The sequence below is a fragment of the Theropithecus gelada genome, chromosome 12 (genome assembly GCF_003255815.1).
Source record: "Theropithecus gelada isolate Dixy chromosome 12, Tgel_1.0, whole genome shotgun sequence".
Classification (NCBI taxonomy): domain Eukaryota; kingdom Metazoa; phylum Chordata; class Mammalia; order Primates; family Cercopithecidae; genus Theropithecus; species Theropithecus gelada.
This window is the reverse complement of record NC_037680.1, coordinates 34,685,655-34,702,449: the sequence shown is the minus strand read 5'-3', so window position 1 is coordinate 34,702,449 and position 16,795 is coordinate 34,685,655. Positions and strand designations below refer to the sequence as shown.

The window sequence follows — 16,795 nt, the reverse complement described above, 5'->3', positions numbered from 1 at the left end:
AATAGGGATGGCATTGAATGTGTAAATTACCTTGGGCAGTATGGCCATTTTCATGATATTGATTCTTCCTGTCCATGAGCATGGAATGTTTTTCCATTTGTTTGTGTCCTCTTTTATTTCATTGAGCAGTGGTTTGTAGTTCTCCTTGAAGAGGTCCTTCACATCCCTTGTAAGTTGGATTCCTAGGTATTTCATTCTATTTGAAGCAATTGTGAATGGGAGTTCACTCATGATTTGGCTCTCTGTGTGTCTCTTATTAGTGTATAGGAATGCTTGTGATTTTTGCACATTAATTTTGTATCCTGAGACTTTGCTGAAGTTGCTTATCAGCTTAAGGAGATTCTGGGCTGAGACGATGGGGTTTTCTAAATATATAATCATGTCATCTGCAAACAAGGACAGTTTGACTTCCTCTTTTCCTAATTTAATACCTTTTATTTCTTTCTACTGCCTGATTGCCCTAGCCAGAACTTCCAACACTATGTTGAATAGGAGTGTGAGAGAGGGCATCCCTGTCTTGTGGCAGTTTTCAAAGGGAATGCTTCCAGTTTTTGCCCATTCAGTATGATATTGGCTGTGGGTTTGTCATAAATAGCTCTTATTATTTTGAGATACATTCCATCAATTCCAAACTTATTGAGGGTTTTTAGCATGAAAGGCTGTTGAATTTTGTCAAAGACCTTTTCTGCATCTATTGAGATAATCATGTGGATTTTGTCTTTGGTTCTGTTTATATGCTGGATTATGTTTATTGATTTGTGTATATTGAACCAGCCTTATATCCCAGGGATGAAGCCCACTTGATCATGGTGGATAAGCTTTTTGATGTGCTGCTGGATTCGGTTTGTCAGTATTTTATTGAGGATTTTTGCATCGATGTTCATCAGGGATATTGGTCTAAAATTCTCTTTTTTTGTTGTGTCTCTGCCAGGCTTTGGTATCAGGATGATGTTGGCCTCATAAAATGAGTTAGGGGGGATTCCCTCTTTTTCTATTGATTGGAATAGTTTCAGAAGGAATAGTACCAGCTCCTCCTTGTACCTCTGGTATAATCTGGCTGTGAATCCGAGTGGTCCTGGACTTTTTTTGGTTGGTAAGCTATTAATTATTGCCTCAATTTCAGAGCCTGCAATTGGCCTGTTCAGGGATTCAACTTCTTCCTGGTTTAGCCTTGAGAGAGTGTATGTGTCCAGGAATTTATCCATTTCCTCTAGGTTTTCTAGTTTATTTGCGTAGAGGTGTTTATAGTATTCTATGATGGTAGTTTGTATTTCTGTGGGGTTGGTGGTGATATCTCCTTTATCAATTTTTATTGTGTCTATTTGATTCTTCTCTCTTTTCTTCTTTATTAGTCTTGGTAGCAGTCTATCAATTTTGTTGATCTTTTCAAAAAACCAGCTCCTGGATTCATTTATTTTCTGAAGGGCTTTTGTGTCTCTATCTCTGTCAGTTCTCCTCTGATCTTAGTTATTTCTTGCCTTCTGCTAGCTTTTGAATGTGTTTGCTCTTGCTTCTCTAGTTCTTTTAATTGTGATGTTAGGGTGTCAATTTTAGATCTTTCCTGCTTTCTCTTGTGGGCATTTAGTGCTGTAAATTTCCCTCTGCACACTGCTTTAAATGTGTCCCTGAGATTCTGGTACGTTGTGTCTTTGTTCTCATTTGTTTCAAAGAACATCTTTATTTCTGCCTTCATTTCGTGATGTACCCAGTAGTCATTCAGGAGCAGGTTATTCTGCTTCCATGTAGTTGAGCAGTTTCGAATGAGTTTCTTAATCCTGAGTTCTAGTTTGATTGCACTGTGGTCTGAGAGACAATTTGTTATAATTTCTGTTCTTTTACATTTGCTGAGGAGTGCTTTACTTCCAACTATGTGGTCAATTTTCGAATAAGTGTGATGTGGTGCCAAGAACAACGTATATTCATTTGATTTGAGGTGGAGAGTTCTGTAGATGTCTATTAGGTCTGCTTGGTGCAGAGCTGAGTTCAATTCCTGGATATCCTTGTTAAGTTTCTATCTTGTTGATCTGTCTAATGTTGACAGTGGGGTGGTAAATATTCCCATTGTTATTGTGTGGGAGTCTGAGTCTCTTTGTAAGTCTCTCAGGACTTGCTTTATGAATCTGGGTGCTCCTGTATTGAGTACATATATATTTAGGATAGTTAGCTCTTCCTGTTGAATTGATCCCTTTACCATTATGTAATGACCTTCTTTGTCTCTTTTGATCTTTGTTGGTTTAAAGTCTGTTTTATCAGAGACTAGAATTGCAACCCTTGCCTTTTTTGTTCTCCATTTTCTTGGTAGATCTTCCTCCATCCCTTTATCTTGAGCCTATGTGTGTCTCTGCACGTGAGATGGGTCTCCTGAATACAGCAAACTGATAGGTCCTGAGTCTTTATCCAATTTGCCAGTTGGTGTCTTTTAATTGGAGCATTTAGCCCATTTACATTTAAGGTTAGTATTGTTATGTGTGAACTTGATCCTGCCATTATGATACTAACTGGTTATTTTGCTCATTAGTTGATGCAGTTTCTTCCTAGCATTGATGGTCTTTACATTTTGGCATGTTTTTGCAGTTGGTGTTACCGGTTGTTCCTTTCCATGTTTAGTGCTTCCTTCAGGAGCTCTTATAGGGCAGGCCTGGTGGTGACAAAATCTCTAAGCATTTGCTTGTCTGTAAAGGATTTTATTTCTCCTTCACTTATGAAAGTTAGTTTGGCTGGATATGAAATTCTGGGTTGAAAATTCTTTTCTTTAAGAATGTTGAATATTGGCTCCCACTGTCTTCTGGCTTGTAGAGTTTCTGCTGAGAGATCTGCTGTTACTCTGATGGGCTTCCCTTGTGGGTAACCCAAAACCTGACCTTTCTCTCTGGCTGCCCTTAGCATTTTTTTCTTCATTTCAACTGTGGTGAGTCTGACAATTATACATCTTGGAGTTGCTCTTCTTGAGGAGTATCTTGTGGAGTTCTTTGTATTTCCTGAATTTGAATGTTGGCCTCACTTGCTAGGTTGAGGAAGTTCTTCTGGATAATATCCTGCAGAGTGTTTTCCAACTTTGTTCCATTTTCCCTGTCACTTTTGGGTACACCAATCAGACGTAGATTTGGTCTTTTCACATAGTCCCATACTTCTTGAAGCCTTTTTTCATTTCTTTTTACTCTTTTTTCTCTAAACTTCTCATTTCATTTCATTCATTTGATTTTAAATCACTGATACCTTTCCTTCCAGTTGATCGAATCAGTTACTGAAGCTTGTGCATTTGTCACATAGTTCTCATGCCATGGTTTTCAGCTCTATCAGGTCATTTAAGGACTTCTCTACACTCGTTATTCTAGTTAGTCATTCATCAAATCTTTTTGCAAGGTTTTTGACTTATTTGCGATGGGTTCGAACTTCCTCCTTTAGCTTGGAGAAGTTTGATTGTCTGAAGCCTTCTCTCAACTCGTCAAAATCATTCTCCGTCCAGCTTTATTCTGTTGCTGGCAAGGAGCTGCATTCCTTTGGAGGGGGAAAGGTGCTCTGATTTTTAGAATTTTCAGCTTTTCTGCTCTGCTTTCTCCCCATCTTTGTGGTTTTATCTACCTTTGGTCTTTGATGATGGTGACGTACAGATGGGGTTTTGGTGTGGATGCCCTTTCTGTTTGTTAGTTTTCCTTCTAACAGTCAGGACCCTCAGCTGCAGGTCTGTTGGAGTTTGCTGGAGGTCCACTCCAGACCCTGTTTGCCTGGGTATCAGCAGCAGAGGCTGCAGAAGAGTGAATATTGCAGAACAGCAAATGTTGCTGCCTGATCATTCCTCTGGAAGCTTCGTCTCAGAGGGGTACCTGGCCATGTGAGGTGTGAGGTGTCAGTCTGCCCTTAGTGGGGAGTGTCTCCAAGTTAGGCTATTTGGGGGTTGGGGACCCAGTTGAGCAGGCAGTCTATTCGTTCTCAGATCTCAAACTCCGTGCTGAGAGAACTGCTGCTCTCTTCAAAGCTGTCAGACAGGGACATTTAAATCTGCAGAGGTTTCTGCTGCCTTTTGTTTGGCTATGCCCTGTCCCCAGAGGTGGAGTCTGCAGAGGCAAGCAGGCCTCCTTGAGCTGCGGTGGGCTCCACCCAGTTTTAGCTTCCTGGCTGCTTTGTTTACCTACTCAAGCCTCAGCAATGGCGGGCGCCACTCCCCCAGCCTTGCTGCCACCTTGTAGTTAGATCTCAGACTGCTATGCTAGCAATGAGGGAGGCTCTGTGAGTGTGGGACCCTCTGAGCCAGGTGCAGGATATAATCTCCTGGTGTGTTATTTGCTCAGACCCTTCGTAAAGTGCAGTATTAGCATGGGAGTGACCCGATTTTCCAGGTGCTGTGTGTTACAGTTTCCCTTGGCTACGAAAGGGAATTCCCTTCCCCCTTGCACTTCCTGGGTGAGGCAATGCCTCGCCCTGCTTCAGCTCTCACTCGGTGGGCTGAACCCACTGTCCTGCACCCACTGTCCAGCACGCCTCATTGAAATGAACCCAGTACCTCAGTTGGAAATACAGAAATCACCCCTCTTCTGTGTCACTCAAGCTGGGAGCTGGAGGCTGGAGCTGTTCCTATTCAGCCATCTTGGAACCCCCCTCCACTAAATATTTTAAACACATGCCTGAACTCTGTTGAGCACCCTCATTTCTTGACTGGAATGTTCCAGTGGTCACATAACTGGCTTCCCTGCTTTCATTCTTGCCTCTCCTCCCAGTGCATCCTGGGATCTTACCCCAGCACAGGGGGATTAAGTCATCCTATTGCTGAAATTCCCCAGGGGCTCCTGAGTACATAAGTCCTTCTAGCCACCTAGCCCCCTTTTTGCTTCTTCAGTCACATCTGCTACCTGACATTTCCCCTTTGCCATAGAAGCTCAGTCACACCCAGGCTGGCCTTCTTTCTGTTTCTCTGACATGCCAGGCCCTTTCCTGTACTGGCTATTTCCTCTGTCCTCTTGATGCCACTTTTTGCCATGTAGATCTTGGCTTAAATGTCCTCTTCTCTGAGAGGCCTGTACTGAGAAGCCAGTCAGTCCCTGCTACACCACCCTAATTTGACATTGCCTTCCTGCTCCTGACTCTTTCTCACATTTTTTTTAATTAGTTTGTCAGCTGCTTCCCCTTAATTGAGCATAAGCTTCTTGAGTATATGTGTGCTATGTTTGATAAAAATTTAGGCGGTTTTGATTTTTTCTATTTTTCAGTTATTCTGTAATGTTGTTATATTGCTTTATAAATAGTCATAAAAAATATAAATGTATGCCCAGCTGGGGATTAGAGGCAAGAATGCAAGGGAAGGAAGGGGTGATTGGAGCACAGACATCTGGTAAGTTCTCTGCATTACCACAGAGAAAATAAAAATGTGTGTGCAGAGTGGCTGTGACTGTACTGAACTTTCTGAGCTTATTTTTGGGATGTCTAGAAGCCTCATTGCAGCTCATTTGTCTGATGAGCACTGCCTACCTGGCTGGCATCTCTTTAACTCTCTTCCACAGGTCTTTAAACTTCATCACTGATTGGCTTTTGAGAATAATTCTTGTGTCTTTAAATATAAGTATGGAATGAATTGCAATAATTTGCATACTACTTGTTCCAAATGTCCTATAGGTTGACTTTGTGAAGAAACAATTGAAAACTGTCTTTGAAAGACTTAGCCTGGAGCAACAGAGAATAGAAAATGATCTTTCAGGTTGGAGTATAAAGGTAAGTGTGATGTGGCTAGTAATTTATGTGTTTTTCAATTTGTCATTTATGTTAAATAAAATAATTATATACTTTTTTCAGATTCTAGATCATTCTTTGGAAGAAAAGACTAACCTGCTTAGTGAACTGCCCATTGAATTAGGAAGTTTGGAATGCCCATACCCTGATTTGAAATCTTCAATCCACAGTGAGTTCTGTAAGTTTACACAGAAATATCAAAAGAAGCTTCAAGATGTTGATCTGCAGTTGGAAGACATATACAGGTGATATGATAAAACTTATAGAGTTCTGTGTAGACTTTTGACACTAACTTTTTGTTTTTGTTTGGGGTCACTATACTTCCAACTTACTGAATAGTTACTATGTAATTGGAATACAATCAATAAATGTTTAGATTGACTATTTGCTGAATGGAGAGGGTTTTATTTTTTCAAAAAGTTTCTTGACATAATAGTTCTTAATATTTTTGTAAGGTTAAGACATGTTGAAAACATCTCTCTTATTGAGCTCTTCATGACACAGATAAGAAATAGTTTTCAAATATGAATTTTCAGTAACCAGAACTTTTCTTTTCAAGATATGAAGCTGCTCTGCAGTAATTGATACAGTGGAAAATGTACCCATGGAATTATGTTACTTGTAATTGACTGTAATTTTATCCTATGATAAACACAGAGTATGTTTTATAAATTAAAAAAAATTATTTTCTATGTGTTAAATTTCATTTTTAGGAAATAGACTTCTGGTTTTCTCCCAAGAGTGATTATCCATTTCTTCATGGTGAATGTAATGTTCAGTGATTTAAAATTCAGTTTGGCAGTGGTCATCTTCTCTAGTGTCTTCTATGTTAAAATTCGCTTAGATGACAAATCCAGATACACCACTCTGAACTAGATCAATGGTCTACCTTATAGTGTATATAAAGCTTCTAGGGGACATTTTGTAGGGAAACAGCTTTGTGTGCTATGATATTGACCTCAATATTTTCCCCAAAAGAATGTATATTTAAAAAGAAAATTATTGAAGGGACACATTTATAGTAAATTAAAATAAAAGGTTTATAACTTTGGAATGAAAGAAGATGAATATGACAAATATTTATATTTCTTATGAATTGCCTGTGAACTGCAGCTCCTCTGTATGAGACTACTACTGGTAAGAAATAAATTACAGGGGAAAAAACCCTTAAATTATACCAAGTAGAGTTATTTGCTTTGGTGGCTTCCTGATCTAAACTCTTCAGTTAGAGCTTCTATTTGTTTTAGCACATTTGTCAGTGATTAGAGCCAATTGTAGGTGAAGTTGGAGCCCTTTTTCTGACGTTAGCTTCTCCCCATCACATACCTTTTGGTCTCCTGATAGCCTTTCCTTCCCCATCTCTCTCCTTTCCTTTCTTCTTTCCTATCTTGCAGTAAAGCTGAGAAATAATAATATACAATTTACACTTGATGATTGATTAATTACATGTTAACTGGAACTCAGTCATAGTGAAGTCCTAACTCAACCATGCACTACACTTAAGTTTCCAATTGTTAAATGAACATTCTCTTCCCACTCCCCATCCCAATCTTGTTAAAGAGATTTTAGAACTCATCAAGAAAGAGGAAGAGGATTTTTTGTTTGACAGTGGAGAGGGCATTATAATCAGACTGATTAACTGCAGCTGGGAAGAGGGTCGATCTGACCCTATCATTTAAAGCAAGTTGGCTGCCCTAGGACCTCCTCTCCCAGATGATACCTTGTCCCCTGAGAAAGCTGGCTGAGATCATGATGTTTCTAGGTTAGTAACTCCTCAAGAGGAAGGAGTTTGCCTTAGCAGTCTAAAATGGCTTCCTTCCAGTAAGACTTATGCTTCACAGCCCATTTTCCTTCTTTCTTTTTAATCGAATCTCAATTTCTGCTCTTTCATAATGCAACCCTGTGTGACTCAGAAACAGTTGGGATTCACAGCTACATTACAATTACTGAAGATTAAGTGGAGGATTAGATGAATATATTTCACATGCTAACAATTCTGCAGAAGGAAGAAATATTGAGGATAAAATAGCTTAGAAAGGCTTGATGGAGCAAGTAAAATTCACTATGGACTTTGAAGAAGGGGTATGCTTAGCATAGGCAGAAGGGGGTGGGGAGGCATTCTTAGAAGGGAGATTAAATGACTAGACTGTAAACCCCTTGAGGATAAAGTAATTTAGTAGTTATATTTGTATCCTTAACATCTTCTAAATAAATGATTGTTCAATTGAGTTGAATTTGAAAGGAAAAACAATGAAGGAAAGGCATGTTATGGGAACAGTAGGAATCTACTTTGGAGGAATATAAAGTTCATAAATTCTAGTTTAATAGTCTGCTTGCCACCTATAATTATCCATAATACATTTTATTCAGTTGATGGTGTGTTTTACTTGATGAATATTTATTGAATAAAACTTAAAATACTGTAGTCGTTGCAAGCTCCCTGGTAGGGGATTCAACAGACAGATTAGTTTCATCTGTTTTGCCTCTGAGACGGCTTAGAATATTTGGGGGAAGAAACGTATATACCTCTACCCTGACCAAATAAAAATAACATGCAAATGTCAACTAAAGAAAATATTTTATAAATATGCTGGCAGGAAATAATGAAGCATCAATAAAACCTGAATGAGGTTTCAGGAGTTGTGTCTTTGAGAAGAAAGAGTAAAAGAACTATTTCTGAATAAATACAGAGGTGGCAGCTATCAGTAGTCTGTGGCTTTTGAGCAGTAAGCATAAAAGTATACTGTTCTACCTAGGACAGTGAATTATAGGTTCAATCATAATATTTGTACTTCCAGTTTAACAGTATCTTCACTACTTTGATATGGCCTTCTCCCCTCTTTGTTCTAGTTATTGGGTTCACATAGATTGTGTTCATGTATGTGGGAGTGTGTGCATAGTTTAGACAGTTGTGCACTGCTATGCCATATGAAAGTTGACATATCCAGGGGGCATTGTTTAATTATAAAAGGTTTTCATTGGCAAAAGGCAGTGGACATCATGGTTAGTCCCAGTATTTATTCAATTCTTCCTATTTTGTAGTAGCTCGCTGGTTTGGTTTGAAATGACTCCATCTCTAAATCCAAAGATAGGCAGTGATAGGGAGTATGTACCAGTCAGTGCAACCTTATTTCCCCAGGTCACAGTGACTAGCTCAGGGAGGTCTAATCCAGATGAATATACATCACATGCTGATATGGTTTGGCTGTGTCCCTACTCAAATCTCACCTTGAATTGTAATAATCCCCATGTGTCAAGGGTGCAGTCAGGTGGAGATAATTGAATCATTGGGGCAGTTTCCCCCATACTGTTCTCATGGTAGTGAATAAGTCTCGTGATCTGATGGTTTTATAAATGGGAATTCCCCTGCACAAGCTCTCTTGCCTGCCACCATGTAAGATGTGACTTTCCTCCTCCTTTGCCTTCTGCCATGAGTGTGAGGCCTCCCCAACCATGTGGAACTGTGAGTCAATTAAACTTCTTTCTTTTATAAATTACCCAGTCTTGGGTGTGTCTTTATTGGCAGCCTCAGAACAGACTAATACACATGCTAATATTTCTGCAGAGGAAAGAACCATTGAGGATAAAATAACTTAGGAGGGTTGATGGAGAAGCAAAATTCACTATGAACTTTGAAGAATGGGTAGGGTTAGCATAGGTTACCCTGAGCAAAGCTCAGGACTTTTGTTAGGTACTTGTGAGAAGCAGTATCTTTTCTTCTGCATGGATGTTACCAAGAAAGCACATGGCTGAGGTTGCTGCTGGCATCATCTGGTGACCGAAGGAAGATAGCTCTTAAAGACAGGGCAGAGCCCTGGGAGTCCTGGAAAAACTGAGCTGGTGCCTTATTTGAATGGCATGGGAAGTCCACCTCACTGCTTTAGTTTTAAGGGCCATTGGTCCAATTATTGTCTTAAACCAGTGTGACTTGGGTTTTTAATTGTTTGCAACTAAAAACATCCCTAATTCAATAGAGTAATTGATTTGGCTTCAAAATATCCATGACTGATGGAATTAATCTGAAAAATTCTTAAATATATTCCAATTTATTAGGAAGATTAAGCTTGTAAAATCAGCCAAACTTTAAAAATCAAGATTAACTAGTGGTGGAGGGATGGGACTTGCACAGCCAAATATAAATACATATTTTAAAATAAAAATTCTATGTGACTATGGAGTATGTAGCAGATCAGTGGAACAAAATAGAAATAAAAAGAAAACAGAAAAATATAATGATTTAATTTATTATAAAGGCTAGTTTCAAAACTGGGGTAATATCAGATTATTAAAGAGATAGCATTACATAATAGGCAATTGGAAGATAAGGTTAATCTCTTCATTCTATTTGACTCAAGAAACTCCAGATGCATTAAGATATGAAGAAAGAAAATCATAAAAGAACAAGATAAAAATAAAAATAAATAACCTTGAAGTGGAGAAGGCCATTCAAAGCCTATTATTTTCAGTGAAACTCATAAAGAAATAGTTTAAATAAATACAATGGCATAAATATTTTAAAAAATCTAGCATTATCGTTTCTCAGAGAAGTTTTAACTCTAGAAAATAGAGACTTCTGGTTTCCATTCTAGCATGTAGAAACATAGTTGCCACTCACTTATTACAACAAATAAAAAGTTGAACAAACTGAAAAATCAACAGATCGTCTTCAATCTTTCAGATAAGTGAGACCACAGTACAAAATGCTTCCCCCAAAATTGGAGAGACAGAAAGATACAAAGAATTACAACCTACTGGAGCAGAAACACATGAGCAGAAACCTCTGCAGGAACCAATAATGAGCTAAGAAACCCTGAACCATAATTGATAAACTGCTAGAGACTCACTGTGGACAACTCTGAGAGTTAAAAACTCCAAGAGGACCCAATCCTAGGAGGCGCTCCACACTTTTATGAGTTTTACACCAGGAGCTATATCAGGTCCTCACTGATATATAAATATCTGAGAAAAATTCCCTTTTGCTTCTGGTAGCAGGAGGATAAAAGGAACCAACTTGATCTATGCATTCAGTGCAATCCCCGTCAAAATCCCAGCAAATTAGTTTTTGGATATTGACTAGCTAGCTGATTCTAAACTTTATGTGAAAAGATGAAAGACCCAGATAGCCAGATCAATATTGAAAGAGAAGAGCAAAGTTGGAGGACTGATACTCCCAAACTTCAAGACTTACCATAATCAAGATTGTGTGATATGGCCAGAGAATAGCCAAGCAGATCCACGGAACAAAGAACCTAGAAATGGGTAAAGGGATCAATGCAACAAGAATGTCTAACTATCCTAAATATATATGCACCCAATACAGGAGCACCCAGATCCTAAAGTACATTCTTAGAGACCTACAAAAAGAGTTAGATTCCCACACAATAACAGTCGGAGACTTTAACACCCCACTGCCAATATTAGACAGATCAACGAGACAAAAAATTAACAAGAGTATTCAGGACTTCAACTCAGCTTAGTACCAAATGGACCTAATAGACATCTACAGAACTCGCCATACCAAATCAACAGAATATGCATCCTTCTCAGCATCTCTTCGCACTTATTCTAAAATTGACCACCTAATTGGAAGTAAAACACGCCTCAGCAAATGCAAAAGAACAGAAATCATAACAAACAGTCTCAGACCACAGTGCAATCAAATTAGAACTCAGGATTAAGAAACTCACTCAAAACCGCTCAACTACATGGAAACTGAACAACATGCTCCTGAATGACTACTGGGTACATAACAAAATGAAGGCAGAAATAAAGATGTTCTTTGAAACCAATGTGAACAAAGACACAGCATACCAGAATCTCTGGGACACATTTAAAGCAGTGTGTAGAGGGAAATTTGTAGCACTAAATGCCCACAAGAGAAAGCAGGAAAGATCTAAAATTGACACCCTAACATCACAATTAAAAGAACTAGAGAAACAAGAGCAAACACATTCAAAAGCTAGCGGAAGACAAGAAATAACTAAGATCAGAGCAGAAATGAAGGAGCTAGAGACAAGAAAAACCCTTCAAAAAATAAATGAATCCAGGAGCTGGTTTTTTGAAAGATTAACAAAATAGATAGACTGCTAGCCAGACTAATAAAGAAGAAAATGGAGAAGAATCAAATAGACACAATAAAAAATGATACAGGGGATATCACCACTGATCCCACAGAAATACAAACTACCATCAGAGAATACTATAAACACCTCTACGCAAATAAACTAGAAAATCTAGAAGAAATGCATAAATTCCTGGACACATACACCCTCCCAAACCAGGAAGAAGTCGAATCCCTGAATAGACCAATAACAAGTTCTGAAATTGAGGCAGTAATTGATAGCCTACAACCAAAAACAGTCCAGGACTAGGCAGATTCACAGCCAGATTATACCAGAGGTACAAACAGGAGCTGGTACCACTCCTTCTGAAACTATTCCAAACAATAGAAAAAGAGAGAGAATCCTCCCTAACTCATTTTATGAGGCCAGCATCATCCCAATACCAAAACTTGGCAGAGACTTGACAACAAAAGAAAATTTCAGGCCAGTATCCCTGATGAACATCAATACGAAAATCCTCAATAAAATGCTGGCAAACCGAATCCAGCAGCGCATCAAAAAGCTTATCCACCACGGTCAAGTCGGCTTCATATCTGGGATGCAAGGCTAGTTCAACACATGCAAATCAGTAAACATAAACCATCATATAAGCAGAACCAATGACAAAAACCACATGAGTGTCTCAATAGATGCAGAAATGGCCTTTGATAAAATTCAACACCCCTTCATGCTAAAAACTCTCTATAAACTAGGTATTGATGGAACGTATCTCAAAATAATTAGGGCTATTTATGACAAACCCATAGCCAATATCATATTGAATGGACAAAAACTGGAAGCATTCCCTTTGAAAACTGGCACAAGACAAGGGTGCCCTCGCATACCACTCCTATTCAACATAGTACTGGAAGTTCTGGCCAAGGCAATCGGGCAAGAGAAGGCAATAAAGGGTATTCAGATAGGAAGAGAGGAAGTCAAATTGTCTCTGTTTGCAGATGACATGATTGTATATTTAGAAAACCCCATTGTCTCAGCCCAAAATCTCCTTAAGCTGATAAGCAACTTCAGCAAAGTCTCAGGATACAAAATCAATGTGCAAAACTCACAAGCATTCCTATACACCAATAACAGAGTCAAATCATGAGTGAACGCCCATTCACAATTGCTACAAAGAGAATAAAATACCTAGCAATACATCTTACAAGGGATTTGAAGGACCTCTTCAAGGAGAACTACAAACCACTGCTCAAGGAAATAAGAGAGGACACAAACAAATGGAAAAACATTCCATGCTCATGGATAGGAAGAATGAAAATTGTGAAAATGGTCATACTGCCCAAAGTAATTTATAGATTCCCATCAAGCTATTCCCATCAAGCTATCATTTACTTTCTTCACAGCATTGGAAAAAAATTACTTTAAACTTTATATGGAACCAAAAAAGAGCCCGTATAGCCAAGACAATCCCAAGCAAAAAGAACAAAGCTGGAGGCATCACGCTACCTGGCTTCAAACTATATTACAAGGCTACAGTAACCAAAGCAGCATGGTACTGGTACCAAAACAGATATATAGACCAACGGAACAGAACAGAGGCTTCAGAAATAACGCCACACATCTGCAACCATCTGATCTTTGACAAACCTGACAAAAACAAGCAATGGGGAAAGGATTCCCTATTTGACAAATGGTGTTGGGAAAACTGGCTAGCCATATATGGAAAACTGAAACCAGACCCCTTCCTTATACCTTATACAAAAATTAACTCAAGATGGATTAAAGACTTAAACATAAAACCTAATACCATACAACCCTAGAAGAAAACCTAGGCAGTATCATTCAGGACATAGGCATGGGCAAAGACTTCATGACTAAAATACCAAAAGCAATGGCAACAAAAGCCAAAATTGATAAATGGGATCTAATTAAAGAGCTTCTGCACAGCAAAAGAAACTATCATCGGCATGAACAGGCAACCTACAGAATAGGAGAAAATTTTTGCAATCTATCCTTCTGACAAAGGGCTAATATCCAGAATCTGCAAAGAACTTAAACAAATTTACAAGAAAAAAAAAAAACAACTACCTCAAAAAGTGGGCAAAGGATATGATCAGACACTTCTCAAAAGAAGACATTTATGCGGCCAACAAACATATGAAAAAATGCTCATCATCACTGGTCATGAGAGAAATGCTAATCAAAACCACAATGAGATACCATCTCATGCCAGTTAGAATGGCAATCATTAAAAAGTCAGGAAACAACAGATGTTGGAGAAGATGTGGAGAAATAGGAACGCTTTTACACTTTTGGTGGGAGCATAAGTTAGTTCAACCATTGTGGAAGACACTGTGGCAATTCCTCAAGGATTTAGAACTAGAAATACCATTTGACCCAGCAATCCCATTACTGGGTATATACCCAAAGAATTATAAATCATTCTACTATAAAGACACATGCACACGTATGTTTATTGTGACACTATTCACAATAGCAAAGACTTGGAACCAACCCAAATGTCCATCAATGATAGACTGGATAAAGAAAATGTGGCACATATACACCATGGAATACTATGCAGCCATAAAAAAGATGAGTTCACGTCCTTTTCAGGGACATGGATGAAGCTGGAAACAATCATTCTCAGCAAACTAACACAAGAACAGAAAACCAAACACCACATGTTCTCACTCATAAGTAGGAGTTGAACAATAAGAACACGTGGACACAGCAAGGGGGAACATCACACATCGGGACCTGTCAGGGGGTGTGAGGCTAGGGGAGGGATAGCATTAGGATAAATACCTAATGTAGGTGACATGTTGATGGGTTCAGCAAACCACCATGGCATGTGTATACGTATGTAACAAACCTGCACATTCTGTGCATGTACCCCAGAAATTAAAGTATATTTTAAAAAATAAAAATTAAAAAAATTTTAAAAAGAACCTAGAAATAGACCCACATATATGCAATGTTTGATAAAGGAGCAGAGGCAATACAATGAAGCAAAGATAGTCTTTTCAACAAATGTTACTGGAACAACTAGACATACATATTCAAAAAAAAGAATCTAGACACCTTTCACAAAAATTAACTGAAAATGATAGGCCTGAATGTCAGACACAAAACTGTAAAACTCTTAGAAGGTAACATGGGAGAAAACCTAGATGATCTTGGGTATGACAATTACTTTTGAGACCAAAAGCATGATCCATGAATGAAATAATTGATAAGCTGAACTTCATTAAAATGACAAACTTATGCTCTGCAAGAGACAATGTCAAGAGAATGAGAAGACAAGCTGCAGAATGAGAGAAAATATTTGCAAAAGACACATCTGATAAAAGACTGTTATCCAAAATATACAAATTACTTTTAAAACTCAACAATAAAGAAACAACCTGATTAAAATATGGGCAAAATCCTGAAGACACCTCAGCAAAAAAGATATACAGATGGCAAATAAGCACATGAAAAGATGCTCCACATTATGTGCCACTAGACAATGCAAATTAAGACAAGATATACACACTTATTAGAATGGTCAAAATCCAGAACACTGACAACACCAAATGCTGGCAAATAAGTATGTAGAGGAACAGGACCTCTTGTTCATTGCTGGTGGGAATTCAGAATGGTACGGCCACTTTGGAAGGCAGTTTGGCAGTTTCTTACAAAACTAAATATACTTCTATCATACAATCCTGCAGTCATGCTCCTTGGTATTTACCCAAATGAATAAAAAATATATGTCAACACAAAAGCTGCAAATGAATGTTTATAGTAGCTTTATTCATAACTGCTAAAACTTGGAAGTTACCAAGATGCTCTTCAGTAGGTGAATGAATAAACAAACTGTGGTACATACAGACAATGAAATTTTATTCAATGCTAAAAAGCAAAGAACTATCAAGCCATGAAAAGACATGCAGGAAATTTAAATGCATATAACTAAGTGAAAGAAGTGAATCTGAAAAAGCTTCATAGTGTATTATTCCAACAGTATGGCATTCTGGAAAAGGCAATATTATGGAATCAGTAAAAAAATTAGTGTTGCCAGGGGCCAGAAGGGAGGGATAAATGAGTAGGCAGAGCACAGTGTAGTAGGACAATAAAGCTATTCTGTGCAATACTACAATGGTGGATAAATGTCATTATGTGTTTGTCAGAACTCATAGGATGTGCAACATGAAGAGTGAATCCTAATATAAACTATGGACTTTGAGTAATAATTATGTGTCATTATAGGTTCATTGATGACAACAAAATGTACTCTCTGGCAAGGAATACTGATAGTGGAAGAGATTTTATTTTGCATGGGAGATGAAGATAAATGGGAACTCTATACTTTCTGCTTAATTTGGTGTGATTCTAAAACTGCACTAAGAATATAAAGTTTATTAAACGGAGAGAAAAAAATAAAAATTTCATTGCTATTTAACTGTTTCAGAGAGTAGATAAAGGAGGGAAACTTCTAAGTTATGTTCATGAAACAAGTATAACATTGATAGACAATCTTGTAAAATACTGCACACATACAAAAACTGTGGCCCAATCTCATTTATATCTATTAATACAAAAATTATAAATAAAATATTCACTGTCATGATTCCAGCAACTTAAAATAGTTAATGTAAGGATATCTATTATGGCTTATCTTCATGAACACTGAAATGCTATTAAAAAGCTAACATTTATTCTTTAAAAATGTAAAAGGAATAGATGAATACTTTTTTCCTATAATAAAATATATAAACTTCCAAAAACTTAATGGGAATACAATAGAAGCATTTTTGTTAGTGACAAACAAGTCTGTAATCACCACCATTATTTAATGTTATTCTGGAAATAGTAGGCAACACAATTAGACAAGAGAAAGATATTAGAGTTATAAAATATAGATATAGGTAAAATTATCTTATTTGCAGATAGTGAGTTTTTACAAGAAAAACTCATGGCAATCAACGGAAAAAAACCTACAGAAATAAGATAATTTAGTAAGATGGCTG

General features: G+C 37.8%; 1 protein-coding gene across 3 annotated transcripts in view; it reads left to right on the top strand.

Annotated features, from left to right (window-relative positions):
* Positions 1-16,795, top strand: part of CCDC148 (coiled-coil domain containing 148) — a 280,255-nt gene that overhangs the window by 115,274 nt on the left and 148,186 nt on the right. For all 3 annotated transcript variants that reach the window (XM_025404700.1, XM_025404699.1, XM_025404698.1), the window contains 2 exons: positions 5,608-5,703; positions 5,785-5,966. In XM_025404700.1, the coding sequence (XP_025260485.1) occupies positions 5,608-5,703; positions 5,785-5,966 (278 nt within the window). The remainder of the gene's footprint in view (positions 1-5,607; positions 5,704-5,784; positions 5,967-16,795) is intronic.